Source organism: Heptranchias perlo, chromosome 10 (genome assembly GCF_035084215.1).
Source record: "Heptranchias perlo isolate sHepPer1 chromosome 10, sHepPer1.hap1, whole genome shotgun sequence".
Classification (NCBI taxonomy): Eukaryota; Metazoa; Chordata; class Chondrichthyes; order Hexanchiformes; family Hexanchidae; genus Heptranchias; species Heptranchias perlo.
The window spans coordinates 42000252-42019623 of NC_090334.1; the positions used below are offsets into that span (position 1 = coordinate 42000252).

At 41.8% G+C, this 19372-nt stretch overlaps 1 protein-coding gene across 3 annotated transcripts in view; it reads right to left on the reverse strand.

Annotated features, from left to right (window-relative positions):
* Positions 1-4815: 4815 nt before the first annotated feature.
* The window catches only part of kiaa0586 (KIAA0586 ortholog), a 419966-nt gene continuing 405409 nt past the window's right edge, over positions 4816-19372 (reverse strand). For 2 of the 3 annotated variants that reach the window (XM_067991527.1, XM_067991529.1), the window contains one exon: positions 4816-5194. In XM_067991527.1, the coding sequence (XP_067847628.1) occupies positions 5052-5194 (143 nt within the window). In that variant the 3' untranslated portion in view covers positions 4816-5051. Of the gene's footprint in view, positions 5195-18322; positions 19223-19372 lie in introns of those variants that run through there. The other variant, XM_067991528.1, reaches the window with a different exon arrangement.

Here is a 19372-nt window from a genome sequence, read left to right on the forward strand (position 1 = left end):
ATCGCAACATGACACATCTGTGATGATTCTTAATATGCCTTCTGTTCTCTTACAGGCCCTTCAACGACCGCAGTGACGGGAGAGGGCGATTCCTCAGAGGAGCTCCCGGCCTCTGAGGGCGCACCGTCACATCATAGCGAGCCATCCACCAGCGCAGATACTCACACCTCGGTGGGACCTAGTAGTCAGTTAGTTGCGTTGGCACTTAGTGAGTCACCACACACAAGTGAGCACGAGCACTGGTGGTAGGGGCAGTTGTGGGGAGTCCGCATCGGTGGGCGCACTCTTCTCCAGGCTCTGCTCAGCTGGACGCAGATGCTGAACCCCGGGGGCCATCCTTTAAAAGGAGAATGATCGAGGGACAGCAGCACATTTGTGAGGTACTGGAACAGGTGCCATACACACTCTCCAAAATAGCGCAGAGGATCGAGGAGTCCAATTCCTGCATTAGTGGAATAGTGGCACAGGTACAGGAAGGAATCTCTGAGATACTGTCGCAGGGACATGAGGAACTGTCTGAGATAGTGTCGCGTGTAACTGCGGAAATGTGTGAGATAGTGTCGCAGGTAAGTGCGCGAATATCTGCGATGGAGAGAAGGTTAGCCTCCGTTGAGCTTCAAGCATGGCTCACAAATGAGTCCATTCAGGCCCTGACAATGGCCGTTCGGACTCAGCGTGAACAACATTCTGCCGCCTTAAACAGGCAGACAGAAACTTTACAACTGGGCTTCCAAGGCATCATACATATCCTCCAAACTGTTGTCCAGCAGGGTGGTAGGAGTGATTTGGGCCTGGTCCAGTGGAGGGATGATGGCGAAAGGGGACATGGAGGTTGGGACGCCACTCAAAGCGCTCCCATGTCTCATCCATTGCCCCCCCTCAACCAGTACCCGTAATGCTGTCTCCTCTCCAGGTGGGCGAGTCTGCCCCTGCACAGGTGCAGGCGGAACCGTGTTTGGCGGGGCCCTCACGGGCACCAAAACCCAGAGGGCATAGGTGGAAAGCATCTAAGCAGTCTGGGCACGGACATGAGCAACCTGCCACTAACTCTGCTGCAGCCACAGGGGATGCATCATGTAGAAGTAGTAGGAAGAGAAAGGCAAAGGTTTTGTGATCACAAAGGGTATGCACAAGGTTGTCTGACAGACTGTCATGTTTTTCATTTATATCTACCTTTTGATAAAGTCACATTAAATGTCACATTCTCACCACTACTGCCATGTCTTGCCCATTCTTGACTGGCTTTTGTGATAGCGCCCTTTCATGTGCTTCATCGTGAAAGGGGACACTTGATACCACCCAGTTGGTCACTTTACAGTGGGTGTATGTGTAGTTGCAGGACTGCTTTGTGCGGGGGGCTGGGGTGGGTGGTGGTGGTGCTGGTGTTGGCGCTGCTCTTTCCAGGTGGTGTGAGGACTGGACTCGTCTCACTTTGTGATCTTATGAGAACCGTTCACATATGAGTGACTCCCTGACCTCACGAGCAGCCAGGTGAGCCGCTGCTCTGCCCTTTGGTTCGTCTTCCTGCTCCTCCTCCTTCGGCTCCTCCTTCTCCTGCTGTTCCTCCTCAATGTTTATTGCAGATGTGGATGGTGGATGAGGCCTTATCAACCGGTACCCCTCTCTGTTGCGCCATGTTGTGCGGGTCACAACACATTACGATAATGCGACCCACTCTCGCTGATGCGTATTGAAGCACTCCCCCAGAACGACTGTAGCACCGAAATCGCACCTTCAGCAGTCTTATCGCATGTTCAATTATAGACCTGGTGGTGATGTGGCCGTCATTGTATCGACGCTATTTCTTGGTGATGGGGTTCCTCAGAGATGTCATCAGCCACGTGTGCAGGGGGTATCCCTTGTCCCCGAGGAGCCAGCCCTTAAGGCTGTTTGATGCATGGAGAGGCTCAGGCTGTTGGATTCCCTCAGAATGAATGAATCATGGCAGCTGCCAGGGAATCTGGCACACACGTGAAGAAATCTTTTGCAGTGGTCATAAACGAGCTGAGCATTGATCAAGTGATAACCCTCTGTTGACGAACAGTCCTGCCTCGTGTGGAGGTGCTCGGATTGCTATATGCGTGTAATCAATTGCACCCTGTACACGTGGGAAGCCAGCCACAGAGTGGAATCCCACTGCCCTCTCCGTCTGGCTGAGATCGTCCATAGGGAAGTTGACGTATTGCGAGGCCCTGCGAAACAATCCATTAGTGACCTGTCTTATACACTTGTGGGCAGACGACTGAGAGACCTTGGCAATGTCACCGGTGGCATCCTAGCATGATCCGGAATCGAAGAAGTTGAGGGCGGTGGTCACTTTAATAGCGACGGGTAATGAGATGCTGCCAGGCCCAGCCTGGAGCATCTCGGCATGAAGGCGGCTGCAGATGTCTGTGACCACCTGGTGACTCACTATCAGCCTCCGTATACACTGCTCCTCAGAGAGGTCCAGGAAACTGAGCTTTGGTCTGTAGACTCTCTGATGAGGGTAGTGCCTCCTGCGACGTTGGTCCCTCTGTTGTTCCCCTCTGTGCTCTTGTGCAGGTGCCTGTGGCGCAGCACTGTGTTGTGGAGCTCCAAGTGGCGGAAGTGCATGCCGTACCTGGTGAGGATGGTGATGTTCCTCGTCCTCGGATGTAATGCTGAATGCAGCCTTCGCGCCCCCCCCCCATCCTGATGATGTCAGTTTGACGGGGTCCAAAAAGTTGGTAAATATGTGCAAACAGAACAATTCTGAGTGTAAACCAAGAATTTTCAGTCTAAACACAAAGATCTCCCAGCCAAAAGTTTGTCTGAGAGAACTGAATGCCCTGCTGCAATAACTCACCTTTTATCCCCATCTGTCAAAAAGGGATTTAAATGTCCAAATGGCTGCCGGCTAAAACCTGACTACTTTCCCACGCCGAGTTTCACACAGCACGGAAAACATGTTGAGGCAGCATTGAAATCACTCACCTTCATAGTTAATTGCATTTATGAATTTTTAAACTACTTTAAATAGTTGAATTGCTGCTTTAAATATCGTGCCGCCGGCTTTACTTGCCGGCTGAACTTCCGGGTTTAGGAACAGCGCGCGCACCCAGATGGCTCTGGGCCATGCACGTTCCTTGGCACGTTGGAGCCGGGATTCTGCCTGCTCCTCAAAAACCTGATTTTATATCCCCCCCCCCACCGCCCCTAACGCATCCGCAGATTTCTTTTAAAATTGTGCCCAAAGAGTCTGCAAAGGGATATAGACAGATTAAGTGAGTGGGCAAGAAGGTGGCAGATGGAGTATAATGTGGGAAATGTGAGGTTATTCACTTTGGTAGGAAGAATAGAAAAACAGAATATTTTTAAATGGTGAGAAACTATTAAATGTTGGTGTTCAGAGAGATTTGGGTGTCCTCATACACGAAACACAGAAAGTTAACATGCAGGTACAGTAAGTGGGTTGAGTACAAGAGTAAGGAAGTCTTGCTACAATTGTATAGGGCCTCAGTGAGACCACACCTGGAGTACTGTGTACAATTTTGGTCTCCTTATCTAAGGAAGGGTACACTTGCGTTAGAGGCAGTGCAACGAAGGTTCACTAGATTGATTCCTGGAATGAGAGGTTTGTCCAATAAGGAGAGATTGAGTAGATTGGGCCTATACTCTCTGGAGTTTAGAAGAATGAGAGGTGACCTCATTTAAACAGATAAGATTCTGAGAGGGCTTGACAGGGTAGATGCTGAGAGGCTGTTTCCCCTGGCTGGAGAGTCTGGAACTAGGGGGCACAGTTTCAGTATAAGGGATCGGCCATTTAGGACTGAGATGAGGAGGAATTTCTTCATTCAGAGGGTGGTGAATCTTTGGAATTCTCTACCCCAAAGGGCTGTGGATGCTCAGTTGTTGAGTATATTCAAGGCTGAGATCGATAAATTTTTAGAATCTAGGGGAATCAAGGGATCTGGGGATCGGGCGGGAAAATGGAGTTGAGGTTGAAGATCATCCATAATCTTACTGAATGGCGGAGCAGGATCGAGGGGCCGTATGGCCTACTCCTGCTCCTATTTCTTATGTTCTTAAGTGTCAGCCTACATTATCTGCTCAAGTCTCTGGTGTGGAGCTTGGCTTACACCCACAGCACTCTGACTCAGAGGCAAAAGTGCTACCAGTGAGCCAAGACTGACACCCAAGAAGTCTGGTTCTTGTGCATGGAGAAGAAATGATCAGGCAGTGATTGAATCCATGCTAGTTATAAGCACATCCTAGTGGCTGGTTCAGAATGGTATGGTCAGGAGCCTGGGTTGGAGCAGGGAACCTGACTTATAAAGTGAGAGACAGAAAATTAAATAAACTACGTAAGCATGCAGAACTTTCTCACTGTTGCAAGATTTAAATGTAGCTAAATCTAAGGTTCACAAAGATGATACTGTTAAGTACAGTGTTTGTACTAATGCTTCAAAGCCTTTTCTGCTTTTTTGAAAAAATAGGAAAACCAAGGAATAGCAGTTTTTACTGAGTAGAGGGAGAACACACTGGCATTCGGGAAATGTCAACAGATTCTAATAAAAATCCCTGCAGAATTGAATGTAAATTGATGAGTGTAAAAGTATTTGAAATGAGGAGCATGCTTCTTGATTAAATTTCTGCCAGCTTGTAGACAGAACATATGATAACTGTCAGTAAGAATACATTTCAGTTTGTTTATCACTCCATCTTTCAATGGTAATTGGTATTTACTGTTGCAAAAATGTTGGTTTGGGAGAGAGACTAAAGCATCTGATGCTTACTAACAATGCGTTGAAGTTTAACGCTTTCCTGTAAAAGACAAGATAAACATTATCTGACTTCCTAGAGAAAAAACTTTAAATTTATTGTTCATTGGTGATTAAAACAAAATCATAAACATATTAAATTTTATCACAATATATTGCAATCAGGAATATGGTTACTATTTGTTACTGCAAAGATAAATAAAAGCTACTGAAATAGCGTATTAAAACTTAAAAATAACAGTGTCACAAAACACTTGGTAGGAAAATTAATGCATATTAGAGTCTTTTATAAAGATGTGATGGGAAGGTTTAGAATATCTCAGCTCCAGAAGTGTCATCACCATCTATAGTGCTGATGCTGCCAGACTGGTCCTCTTCATTCATGGAAGGTAGAGTTACGGACATTTTCAAAGGAGTTGCCTGAAGTCTAGAAGAACTTTCAGCCTCCGTAACTTTAAAATGAAGTAAACACAAGGCCATGAAATCAGGTTCCTTAATTATGAAAACTACATACAATATTAAGGTCAGAGAAAATGTTCACATTTCCATTTCAAAACAAATGAGACATTTTTGTGGTCATTCCACATTTCTACTTGATGTCTCTGTTTGTACTGCAACTGATCTCTATACTAGATTGTGCTGATTTTCAATATGTGGAGAAAATTCAATTCAAACTGCAGCTCTTTGTGATTCACAAGAAAGCTGTAGACTGCAGGAAGATATCAATGGACTGGTCAGGTGGGCAGAAAAGTGGCAAATGGAATTCAATCCAGAGAAGTGTGAGGTTATGTATTTGGGGAGGGCAAACAAGGCAAGGGAGTACACAATAAATGGGAGGATACTGAGAGGTGTAGAGGAACAAAGGGACCTTGGAGTGCATGTCCACAGATCCCTGAAGGTAGCAGGACAGGTAGATAAGGTGGTTAAGAAGGCATACGGGATACTTTCCTTTATTAGGAAAAAATTTGTAGGGCTACGGGGAAAGGGAGGTTGATTGGGACTAGCTGGATTGCTCTTGCACAGAGCCGGCGCGGACTTGATGGGCTGAATGGCCTCCTTCCCTGCTGTAACCTTTCTATGATTCTTTCTATGATTTCTACAAGGTTTTCTGGGCCATTTTCATGACGCACTTGGTAACAACTTATTAATTATTTGAAATGAAATAACCGACTTTGTAATCATGTATCACTGTTGATGGTGGACACGTGCCCGAGTGTCAAATCTGTGAAATACAGAGGGTGTGAAAGGTAACAAAGAGTAAAGCCGATTGCTTTTTTTTTTGTCCACAGATCAAAAGCAGGAGAGGTAGATTATTAATTACCTCATTAGAAGCATGTCAAAAATTAGCAACAGAAACATCAACCTGATAAGTGATGTAGCCTCTCTGGATCATCAGTACATGCTCATCCCTAAAGGTGCTAATACAAATTAATTAATTTGGTATACAGGACCGGATAAACATATAAAACTATGACAATTGAATAATGAATGCCTCAAGTAATACTTACTTTGGTTACAACACATTGAGATATATCACATTCATAGTTCCTATTGCTCACGGAATTTCCCTGCACTAAAGAAATGTGATACAGTAATGTATACACGGTGCACTGTGTTAGTGAGTGAATTTTATTGAGTGGTTGGGATTGTGGATGGATGCCAGATAGTAGCATTGGTGCTACCATGCACTGCTGCACTCGCCTGCTGTGTCAGTGCCTGGTAGGTTTTGGCTGCGCCATCACATGTTTGACAGTTACTCGGTTCAGGTGGGGTGGAGCATGGTCCAGGTGCTTGGCATGAGGTTGCTGTTGATGTGTCAGCCTATTGTTAGCAGTGGGCCAGGAATGGGGACCAGATTTCAAAGAATTTACATCAATACTTGACAAATACTAAATCTAAAGAGTTAAATAACCCTGGCCGAAATATTCTCATTGGCAACAAATGTAAATTAATTTTTTGTTCCTGGTACTGTTGTAAATGTATTACTATTAAATTTCACTGCACGTGCTAAATTAATTAATGGCAGGACCTCAAGCATAACACTTCTAAACATTCCTCATTTTATGTAAAAATATCTTACTAAACCTAAAACCATAAAATATATTCTGAAAAGTAGCTAACAATACACTAAAAGAAATGTGTTAAAAATAATTCAAGTCTGATATTCCAAAGGCTAATTTTTTCAAAAAATCACATTAGTGTGACAAGTACCTGTTTTTCTCCCAGAAGGAAAACATATTTACTGACGTAAGTTACATACGTGGAGTATTTTACTTTATTCTAAGTAATAGCACATCAATAAAAACATATATTAGCATTCAATTTTATGTCAGTAAACATTCTTTTTACTTTCACAGGTTTTTCGGTATATAAAATTGGTTCACATGTGCCAGAAGAGTATTTCAATTGGTTTCTATCAACCCTCCAACAATTTGAATACATCCAACTATAAACTCAGCAATTTCTAATATATGGCCCTATACTGAAGTTCTATAGTAAATGTTTTCTTTAAGTTTGCCAATTTTCCCTGCACTAAAGAAATGTGATCTTTTTTGCCCCGACTAACACAGGTGAACTATAGCTGGACGGGGTAGAACTGTAGGCAGCCAAGAGAAAGAACAGTGTTATCTTGTGACAGTTCCTGGCTCCTTAGTGGTTTCTTGCAGGGGTGGTGAAAATTCCTTGATAGTTTTTCATCGAAATATTGTGGAACATAGATCTGCCAAGTGCCATTTATTAGGAGTGATCATTATTCATTTTGGCTTAAAAACCTGATTCATGTTGATAAACATAACACCCATACAAATGCACTGAGCTTCTTATCCTTATGCATCTCTACTCATTAAATTTCTGTCAAATTGGTGGTTATGATAAAAATATACCATACTGCAACACTAGGGCAACATCTGCAATCAAAATTGATCCGATTTTACTAATAAAAAGAAGGGGCAAAGCATAGTGATACTAGTCACCATTAATTTCAAGTATTTGGATTTTCATGTGATATTCAAGTTCCATAATCCACAAGTTGGTTTTTCCATTTTAAAAAAATACCTAAGAATAATAGGAAAATCTAGGTGTTGTCCCATGTCAAAATAGTGTTATTCAGTTGACAGCACTCAACTTCAAAAGGATTATTTAAGTCTGTAAAACTTTGAGTTCTTCAGTTTGTTTTTGCATTGCTGGAGTTTGTTCAGACTGAAGAGATCCTTGAGGAATTGGCTTATATATTCCTATGTGAAGGTAGAAAAGGAAGTTGTAGAAAAGGAAGAGTCTGTAAGAAAAGGTGAAAGGACAACTGGCAAATTGATTTAATTGTAAATAAATTTGATTCGTTGTTTTAGTTGACAAAAAATATATACATTTGTCCCATTCCTCATTGACATTGCTCCCCTTCTTTAAGATCTCGCACATCAATCCTCAAAGCTGCCCAACAGGCGAACTGACTGGCTTCTCCTCATGTCACTCTTGAGCTGGCCACTAAAATGTTTGCAAAAGCAGCGATAGGCTACTCATCTTCAACTCTGCAACTCCTACATCGGCCATGAGCAAATGAGACGGTAGGGGAATACCAATGGCTCACCCCTGCATATTCAAAATGGCAACGATTTGCCTCAGGCTGGTTGGTAATCCTTTTAAAATAAAGGTGAAAAGCAAGTATTTGGGGGTCTGTTCAGAGGATGAGTATATACATTAGTGTGGAAGGGATATACTAAATACATTCAATAATAATAATTGCCTGGAAGCAATTTGAGTCTGCTAATGCTCACCATCATGTGAATATTGGTCACTTTGGTGAGATACCCAAGTGTTCCTATTGCTCACGGAATTGAACCCCAGCAAGGAGTTAACACCTTTAAGAGAGGAGAGGGGTGGAGGAACTTGGCCTGGAAAAGAAGATGGGGCCCGAATTGCACATGTGCAAAGTGGCCAGCATGTGTAAACATAAATATATGCCGTGTTGTGTTTGCATATTACATATTACAGAGCATTTAAAAAAATGCAGCATTTGAAAATCAGACTTTTAATGTAACCACATTTGCACGTGAAACCAATTATCCAGTTCAAAACAAGATGTTTACGTCCAGGTGCAAGAACAGGAAAATCTGCCCCACACAGTCTACTCTTAATTCAAAGTTGCTTAATTCATTTTTTTGCATTAAATTCCCACTTTGCGTTGTTATTTACACTGCCTAATTCAAATTACTGGATTCAATTTTTGGGGCTGCAAAAATGAGTTTGAATTATTGGGAGTAGACTGCATCCACTTTTTCAGAAGTTTGATTAGAGTATTTACAAAGTTTGTACACTGCTTAGTGCATAAAAATCTACAGAATCTTGATAACATTAACAGTTCCACATTAAGAGAACCAAATGACAGGAACTATTAAAAGCCAGGTGTTATTCTACACACTGCTGTCACTGCTTAGATGTTTCACAAACCAAAAATTACTTAACAAGACCACAACTTCCTGGAAACAAATAGGTAAACTACCAGCACCTGTGAGAAGGGGCACATTTCTCCCATTCTGAAAGACTTGGAACAATATTATTTACATGTTTTCTCTTAATACTGGATTTCAGCAACTTTGACTTCAATCACTTCCAGCTGCACATTTTAAACACTATCTTCCCAACAAACCTGTTGTCACAGATGGCGTTCTCTAAGCACAAGTGCAATCCTAATGTGATTGAATGGAGCACCTGGAGCCATTTAATGCAACATTATCAAACTTGCGAGAATCACTGACAGATTTTCCTTCTAACAGTTTCTTGAGCACACAAAGACTAGCTCATGTGCCGGCTCATCCTTGCAAGTTATTTCTGAAAGCCAGATGGTAATATAGGACATTGAAATAGATCATAGGCAGAAGTAATCTCAAAACAAGGCTCTCAATGCAATCTGCATTACTTTGGTAATCTGATCATTGTCTTACTTGGAAGTTGTGTTGCCAGATAGACATTTGTCTCAACATGCATTTGATCTGAGTCACCTGATAATATGAGAAATGTCATGCTGCATTAATACTGATTTTATAAATTGTATTCTGTTGTACGTAAAATGCATTATACCATCTGAGGTATCATTTTCATTTTTTTCATGTTTAATGATCTCTTCTGAATTATCATTGAATCTATTGGGGTAGAAATTGCTCTGAGTGGCGAACCAACACTGCTCACCGTTCCATAGATTTATACTAACCCACTAAATTACCACAGTCTTTTCGTCAGCCACTTCCTCTAATAGGAAGCGGAGATGAGCCCAGCATCAGTTCAAGTGAAGCTAGGACCCTGGGAAAGGTGAGAGGATTGATCTCTCCCCTCAACCAATCAGCTCGCAGCATTTTTGACACGCTGTGTTCACTGTCTCTGCTGGCTTGAATTGTTAAACCAGGAAGTAAAAGGTACAACATTAATATCAATGTAAAAACAGAGAGGGTAAGAAATAATTGAATTAAATAAAAGAGACAGAAGGGAAAAGTAAAAAAAAATAATTTTTTAATTAAAATTTTTTTTATGATCAAAAACTATTAAAATAAGGAGTAACAAGACTCCACATTTTTAGAAGTTAATTTTTAGTTGTTTGGTAGTCATTAAGACTTACTGGGCTGTTAAAACTTAGTTTACCTGTATTTTTAAGCATACCTGTTTTGTGGTGTAATTAGTTACTTTCCAGCTAGGCAGATAAGCAAGTTTGCACTTTTTCAATGATTTCTCTGATTGCAGCGTGCGATATACCTTTAATTCAAAGCCGTCATATCGCCAGCGAACCACTGGGAGCAAGTTCTGGATTTTCGTGTTTTACTGCGCATGTGCGAACGCCAGAACTTGCTCCTCCATTTCGCCAATAACAACGGAGAACACTGTTGATCTCTCCTTTATTTCGTGAGTGATTTCTGTCCCATTATATATTAAATGTGGTACATGGGGTGCGTGTCTCATTGAAAACTTATTATGAGCACCTGCAGTACCTGTTATTCCTGTAGTAGTGGTGATGGGATACTGCACCAGTACTGGGACAGGAAGGAGCTGTACCGTTGCGATGGGCTCCACCTGAACTAGAATGGGACCAGTGTCCTAGCAGAAAGGATAATAGGGCTGTCAATAAGACTTTAGTAAACAATTTTACAACACCAAGTTATAGTCCAGCAATTTTATTTTAAATTCACAAGCTTTCGGAGGCTAACTCCTTCCTCAGGTGAACGATGTGGAAGGAGGTAGCCTCCGAAAGCTTGTGAATTTAAAATAAAATTGCTGGACTATAACTTGGTGTTGTAAAATTGTTTACAATTGTCAACCCCAGTCCATCACCGGCATCTCCACATCAATAGGACTTTAAACTAGTCAGACTGGGGTGGGGTGGGAGGGATCTGGGGAAGATAACATAAGTCTGAAGGAAAAAGAAATAGGAAATGAGAGTAAAGGTCAGACCAAGTTAAGGAATAAGGGTAACATAAACGGTTAGGGAACAAATACAGTTATAGAACAGAAGTACAAAACGACTGTTAAAAACAAAGGGAGGGGAACAATTACTAAAAACAAATTAAATTGACACTACAGCAATGTGCGCAGTGTCCGAAACAAAATGGGGGAACTGGTGGCAATAATTCATAACGAGGAGCAGGTGTGGTAGGGATAATTGAAACATGGCTACATAAGGAACAGGATTGACAGTTAAATATTGCAGGATATAATGTATTTAGAAAGGACAGGGAACAAAGAAAGGGCGGGGGGGGGAAGGGTGGCTGTACTAATTAGAGACATCATAATGGCAATAGAAAAAAGGGACATAAGTAACATTAAGATGGAAACAGAATCCAAATGGATTGAGACAAAGGCTAAGAAGGAATCGATCACGTTAATAGGTACATTCTACACACCACCTATTAGTGGATGGGATGTGGAGGATGAACTATGTAGACAAATTTATGAAATGAGTAACAAAAAAACTGAAAAATAATCATGGGAGTTTTTAACTATCCCCAAATAAACTGACAAGATGAGGTAGGGAAAGGGGAAAAGGGAATGGAGTTTTTACAGTGTATCCAGGACTCCTTTCTTACCCAGTAAGTAAGTGAGAAGCCCAACAAGAGAGGAATCACTGCTGGATCTAGTAATGGGAAATGAACCAGAACAGATAAAAGAAGTAAGCATAGGGGAACATCTAGGCAATAGTGATCATAACAAACTAAGTTTTAAAATAGTGATTGAGAAAGACATAAGTAAGACAAAGACCAAAGTAATAGATTGGGAAAAAGCTAATTTTGAGGGGATGAGAATGGAACTTGGGCAGGTAAACTGGAAAAAAATGTTGACAGACAAAGAAATAGAACAGCAGTGGGTAATATTTAAAACGGTGATCAATACAGTTCAGGAGAAATATATTCATCTAAAAAGCTAGAACAAACTAGCCAATATTGAAACACCATAGATGAATAAAGAGATAAGGTTAAAACTGAAACTAAAGAAAAAGGCAAATGCTAAGTACATAGATAATAAAGGAAAGGATGACAAAAGGGAATACGAAGAGGTTAGGAAAGAAGTCGAAAAAACAATTAAGAAAGCAAAAAGGAACTATGAGATTGAATTATCAAGGAATATAAAAAGAAATAGTAAAGTATTCTACAGACACATACATAACAAAAGAAAAATCAGAATAGGGATAAGGCCACTAAGGGATGCACAAGATAAACTCATGGATAACAACAGTGAAATGGCAGAAATATTGAATAGTTACTTTGCCTCCGTATTTACCAAGAAGACTAACAAGGTGGGCAGGACATTAGGAGAAGAGATCGAAAAAGATATGAAAACATTCAAGATAGAAAGGGAGAGATAATTGATAAACTAATCAAACTTAGGGAGGATAAGACACCGGTCCGGATGGATTGCATCCACGAATATTAAAAGAAGTTAGGGAAGAGATAGCAGAGGCACTATTACATATATATAAAAATTCACTTGAAAAGGAATAGTGCCAGAGCACTGGCGGACAGCTAACGTTATTCCTTTATTTAAAATGGGAGATAGAACAAGTCCAGGGAACTATAGAACAGTTAGCTTAACGTCGGTGGTAGGAAAGATAATGGAATCTTTACTCAAAGATGTAATAGAAAGACATCTGGAGAATAAAAATATAATAAAGAATAGTCAGCATGGATTTCAGAACGGAAAGTAACGTTTGACCAACCTTATTGAATTCTTTGAAGAATAGAAAGAGTAAACAAGGGTAATGTTGTAGGTATAATATATTTAAATTTTCAAAGGGCCTTTGATAAGGTACCACATTGTAGACTCATGGCTAAGGTCAGAGTATGTGGAGTCAGGGGACAGGTAGCAGAATGGATAGCAAGTTGGCTACAAAACAGAAAACATACAGTAGGGCTTAAGGGTAGCTACTCAGATTGGCAAAAGGTGGGAAGTGGTGTTCCACAGGGATCGGTGCTGGGACCACTGCTGTTCACAATTTACATTAATGATTTGGACTCAGAAATCTAAGCACAATTTCAAAATTTGCAGATGACACCAAATTGGGGGGTGTAGTTAAAACAAAGGAAGAATGTGTCAAAATGCAAGAGGACATTAATAAACTTGCAGAATGGGCATGTAATTGGCAAATGAATTTCAATATTGGTAAATGTGAGATGGTGCATTTTGGTATGAAGAATAAGGAGGTCACATACTGTTTGGATAATAAGAGTCTAAATGGGATAGAGGAGCAAAGGGATCTAGGGGTACAGATACATGACTCACTAAAAGTAGTGACACAGGTTAATAAGGCCATAAAAAAGGCAAATCAAGCACTAGGGTTCATTTCTAGAGCGATAGACTTGAAAAGCAAAGAAGTTATGTTGAACTTGTACAGAACCTTGTTTAGACAACACTTGGTGTTGTGCTTAGTTCTGGACTCCATATTATAGAAAGGATATAGAGGCATTGGAGAGGGTGCAAAAAAGATTCACAAGGATGATACCAGAACTGAGGATATCCTTACCAGGAAAGGCTGAACAGGCTGGGGCTTTTTTCATAGAATCATAGAATGATTACAGCATGGAAGGAGGCCATTCGGCCTGTCGAGTCCTTGCCAGCTCTCTGAAAGAGCAATCCAGCTAGTCCCACCCCCTCGCCCTTTCCCTGTAACCCTGCAAATTTTTTCCCTTCAAGTACTTATTCAATTCCCTTTTGAAAGCCACGATTGAATCTGCCTCCACCACCCCCTCAGGCAGTGCATTCCAGATCTTAACCGTTTGCTGTGTAAAAAAGATTTTCCTCATGTCGCCTTTGGTTCTTTTGCCAATCACCTTAAATCGACATCCTCTGGTTCTCGACCCTTCTGCCAATGGGAACAGTTTCTCTCTATCTACTCTGTCTAGGCCCTTCATGATTTTGAACACCTCTATCAAATCTCCTCTCAACCGTCTCTGCTCTAAGGAGAACAACCCCAGCTTCTCCCGTCTATCTATGTAACTGAAGTCCTTCATCCCTGGAACCATTCTAGTAAATCTCTCTAAGGGTTTCACAAGGCGGCTCACCACCACCTTCTCGAGGGCAATTAGGGATGGGCAATAAATGCTGGCCTCGCCAGCGACGCCCACATCCCGTGAACGAATAAAAAAAAAAAAACATCCTTCCAAAAGTGCGGTGCCCAGAACTGGACACAATACTCCTGTTGTGGCCAAACCAGTGTTTTATAAAGGTTCATCATAACTTCCTTGCTTTTGTACTCTATGCCTTTATTTATAAAGCCCAGGATCCCATATGCTTTTTTAACCGCTTTCTCAACTGCCATGTCACCTTCAAAATTTTGTGCACATATACCCCCCCCACGATCTCTCTGTTCCTGCACTCCTTTTAGAATTGTACCCTTTAGTTTATATTGCCTCATCTCACTCTTCCTCCCAAAATGTATCACTTCGCAATTTTCTACGTTAAATTTCATCTGCCACGTGTTCACCCATTCCGCCAGCCTGTCTATGTCCTCTTGAAGTCTATCACTATTCTCCTCACTGTTCACTACACTTCCAAGTTTTGTGTCATCTGCAAATTTTGAAATTGTGCCCTGTACACCCAAGTCCAAGTCATTAATATATATCAAGAAAAGCAGTGGTCCTAGTACTGACCCCATGGGGACATCACTGTATACCTCCCTCCAGTCGAAAAAACAACCGTTCGCCACTACTTTCTGCTTCCAGTCACTTAGCCAATTTCGTATCCATGCTGCCACTGCCCCTTTTATTCCATGGGCTTCAACTTTGACGACAAGCCTATTGTGTGGCACTTTATCAAACACCTTTTGGAAGACCATATACACCACATCAACCGCATTGCCCTCATCGACACTCTTTGTTACTTCATTAAAAAACTCAATCAAGTTAGTTAAACACGATTTGCCCTTAACAAATCCGTGCTGGCTTTCCTTAATCGATCCACACTTGCCCAAGTGACTATTAACTTTGTCCCGGATTATCGTTTCTAGAAGTTTCCCCAACACTGAGGTTAAACTGACTGGCCTGTAGTTGCCGAGTTCATCCTTACACCCTTTTTTGAACACGGGTGTAACATTTGCAATTCTCCAGTTCTCTGGCACCACCCCCATATCTAAAGATTCTCTTGAAAAGAGAAGGCTGAGGGGTGACCTGATAGAGGTCTTTAAGATAATGGTAGGGTTTGATCGGGTACATGTAGAGAAAATGTTTCCATTTGTGTGGGAGTCCAAAACTAGAGGTCATAAATATAAAATAGTCTCTAATAAATCCAATAGGGAATTCAGGAGAAACTTCTTTACCCAAACAGTGGTAAGTATGTGGAACTCACTACCACAAGGAGTAGTTGAGGCAAATAGCATAGATACATTCAAGGGGAAGCTAGATAAGCACATGAGGGAGAGAGGAATATGCTGGGTATGCTGGTATGGTTAGATGAAGTAGGGAAGGAGGAGGCTCGTGTGGAGCATAAACGCTGGCCGAATGGCCTGTTTCTATTCTGTACTTTCAATGTACTTGATGTAACTCAATGTGATATGTATTTTCATAGGAACATAGGAATTGCGAGATGAAAAAAGACCAAGGTCCATCTAGTTAGTCTTCTACCATCCTGGCAGTTGCAAGATACAACAATAATGGAGCTGTTGACTAATCATGACAATCAATCTCTCTCAATTAGTCTACAATAAGAACGTAAGAAAAAGGAGCATGAGTAGGCCAAACGGCCCCCAAGACTACTCTGCTATTCAATCAGATCATGGCTGATCTTCGACGTCAACTCCACTTTCCCGCCCGATCCCCATATCACTTGATTCCCCTAGAGTCCAAAAATCTATCCATCTCAGCCTTGAATATATTCAATGACTCAGCATCCACAGCCCTTTGGGGTAGAGAATTCCAAAGATTCACACCCTCTGTGTGAAGAAATTCCTCCTCATCTCAATCTTGAATGGCCAGCCCCATATCCTACGTTTATGCCTCCTAGTTCTGGACTCTCTAGCCAGGGGAAACAATCTCTCAGCATCTACCCTCTCAAGCCCCCTCAGAATCCTATATGGTTCAATGAGATCATCTCTCATTCTTCTAAACTCCAAAGAGTACAGGCCCATTCTACTCAACGTCTCCTCATTGGACAACCCTCTCATCCCAGGAATTAATCTAGTGAACCTTCATTGCACCGCCTCTAAGGCAAATATATCCTTCCATAGATAAGGAGACCAAAACTATACGCAGTACTCCAGGTGAGGTCTCACCAATGCCCTGTAAACTGTAGTAACACTTCCTTACTCTTGTACTCCAACCCCCTTGCAATAAAGGCTAACATGCCATTTGCCTTCCTAACTGCCTGCTGTACCTGCATACTAACTTTTTGTGTTTCTTGTACCAGGACACCCAAGTCTCTCTGAACACCAACATTTAATAGTTTCTCACCATTTAAAAAATATTCTGTTTTTCTTCCTACCAAAGTGAATAACCTCACATTTCCCCACATTATACTCCATCTGCCACCTTCTTGCTCACTCACTTAACCTGTCTATGTCCCTTCGCAGAATCTATGTGTCCTCCTCACAGCTTACTTTCCCACCTAGCTTTGTATCGTCAGCAAACTTGGATACATTACACTCGGTCCCTTCATCTTGTCATTAATATAGATTGTAAATAGCTGAGGCCCAAGCACCGATCCTTGCGACACCCCACTAGTTACAGCCTGCCAACCTGAGAATGACCCACTTACTCTTCTCTCTATTTTCTGTCCTTTAACCAATCCTATAACCATGCTAATATGTTACCCCCAACCCCATGAGCCCTTACCTTGTGTAACAACTTTTTATGTGGCACCTTATCGAATGCCTATATAGAACCAGACATGAGGCAAGGAAACACCCAGTGGTGGAAAGCATAGGACAAAGTCACCTGTTCCTCCCAAGCATGCTATACTTTTCAATGTTCAAGGTGTCACACTGTGTGATGCTCAATAGCTGAAATTTTATAATGAGAGCATATCATCCTGTGCATAATCTGTCCAGTCTCGGCCCCCCCAAACTGCTGCACCCCAAACCCTGCCACCTCAATAAAGATGTGTTCCTTCCTCGTCAGGCCAGCTCACAACCCACAGTTCTGCATGTGACAAATTCCTTCCCCACCCTGACCGGTACCTGTCCTCCAGGCCCGTTCTGGATCTATAGCTGGATTTTAGTGCTGTGAGACCATTGGACCTCTAGGTCTATCACCCCCTTCAGTCCTGCCAACCCACAGATCCCCACCTCTTGTGCTGCTAAATGACAGCAATCCACTCCCCAGTCCCAATGCTACTAAATGCCAGGATTACTTCTCAGAGCTACTAAAGCTTAAGGTTACCCTCAGAGTACTTCTAAATCCTTGACCACTCCCTGCCCACCCAAATGTTTCTACAGCCAAGGTATCTATTTCCAACCTGGTTTATCCTGCCTACTACATTCCACATTACTTGGTCCATGTTTAAAACAGGCAGTCGCTTATATCGGCCAAAAAGGGATAACCATTATCCATTTGCATTAACGTCAATTTCAAAGTTGCTGGTTATAGTGACTTAAGTGCTCCGTTTATTTCTGGCAGAAACAGCTGTACTTACTCAACGGTTCATTGATATTATTGCCAAGAATAGGAATGATCCCCTGGAGCTACCAAATAGAATTTATAAACAGACAGCTTGGCTGAAACATAACCTCAGACAAGATGAAAATCTTGGTTCCAAGGGCTAAAAAACCTATTAACGGAAGAGAAATGGAACAATGTGGATAAACTCAAATCTAGGCTGTACAATTTCACAAGAACAAGCAGGATGCAGTGATGACCTTAAAAGGCGTTTCTCCTTAGCTGATGCCAACTGATAATAGGGAACGCGAGGAGAAACTCTGCAAACCAAACTCAGATTAGTCCCCATCCCATATAAATCCATCGGACTCCCTATTAATTTCCACGCCCATCAGAAATTAGGTACACATTTCAATTGCACTATTTTAAGAGGGGAAGCCCTAAACAGAAAAGATTTAGTGACAGTACTGTTACCCGTGTTGAAATTGTGCGAATCATCTTTCAAGAAGTCTTAAATGTTGGTTATTTACAGTTTATTTTTCTTATTCAATGCACCGTGTTTAATACATGGAAAAATTATTGTAAATTAAACTCCCACCCGCTGAACACCCTTCAGACACAAACACACGGGCCAATGTTAAATATAAACAGCGCTCCGATCATGTACTGTCATAGAGCTACCCAGTTATACCGGCCATAGTGTATATCAGGCAAATCGCATTCGCACGAACGTGCCTACTACAACCGGTGGGGATTGTATCTTGCTGTGTATTTGGGATGTCAAAAATGCAGGAGATGAAAATTAAGAAGACGGGCAAAGGCACATATAATAGTAATCAAGGCAACAGATTTACAGTTTACATGAAAAAATGGAAAAAGAGGAATTGAATTCTCCATAATTTTATCTTAAAAATCACCCTAAAACAGTGGTCCTGGTAATATTATATGGTGTACCACTCCTGTTGGTATAAACAGCATATTCATTGTGAACATTACCAGTGGAGATTCATCAGTAATGTAAGAAGAACTGTATGGGCACACGCATTCTCTATCGGTCACTCTTCAGGCATGTTACACTTTGCGATATGTAATTTTAGGCAAATGTAGGCACTCTTCTTCCTCCCCGCACCCCACAGCCCCGCAGTTCAGCGTGGCACTCTATCCCCTTCAACTCAGTTCAAGACGGCACTCATCGTCCATGTCCCCATTTAAGCTGGAACTCTTCTTCACCCAGCTCAAGCTGGCAGACCCCCACCCCCTCCACTAATGCTGTTTCTTTCTCTCTCTTTCTATTCTTCTGCAGTTATTGCTGGTATTCTCCTTCCTCCTCCAATAAAGGGCATTGATTCTGGCTGGCGTTCAGTTCCACAGATACCGGAGGTTCTTTCATACTTCATCCATGTGACCATTCTTTATATGAGCCTGAATAATGAGTGAAAGCAGTCTATTTAACCATGAAAGGATTACAGACAAATTTAATACTGCAATGTCCAAACATACAACATCTGGTGAGGTCCGGAGAGTCATCAGGAGTATAAATCCCGGCTGATTTTCCCCTCTCTGACCCAGAAG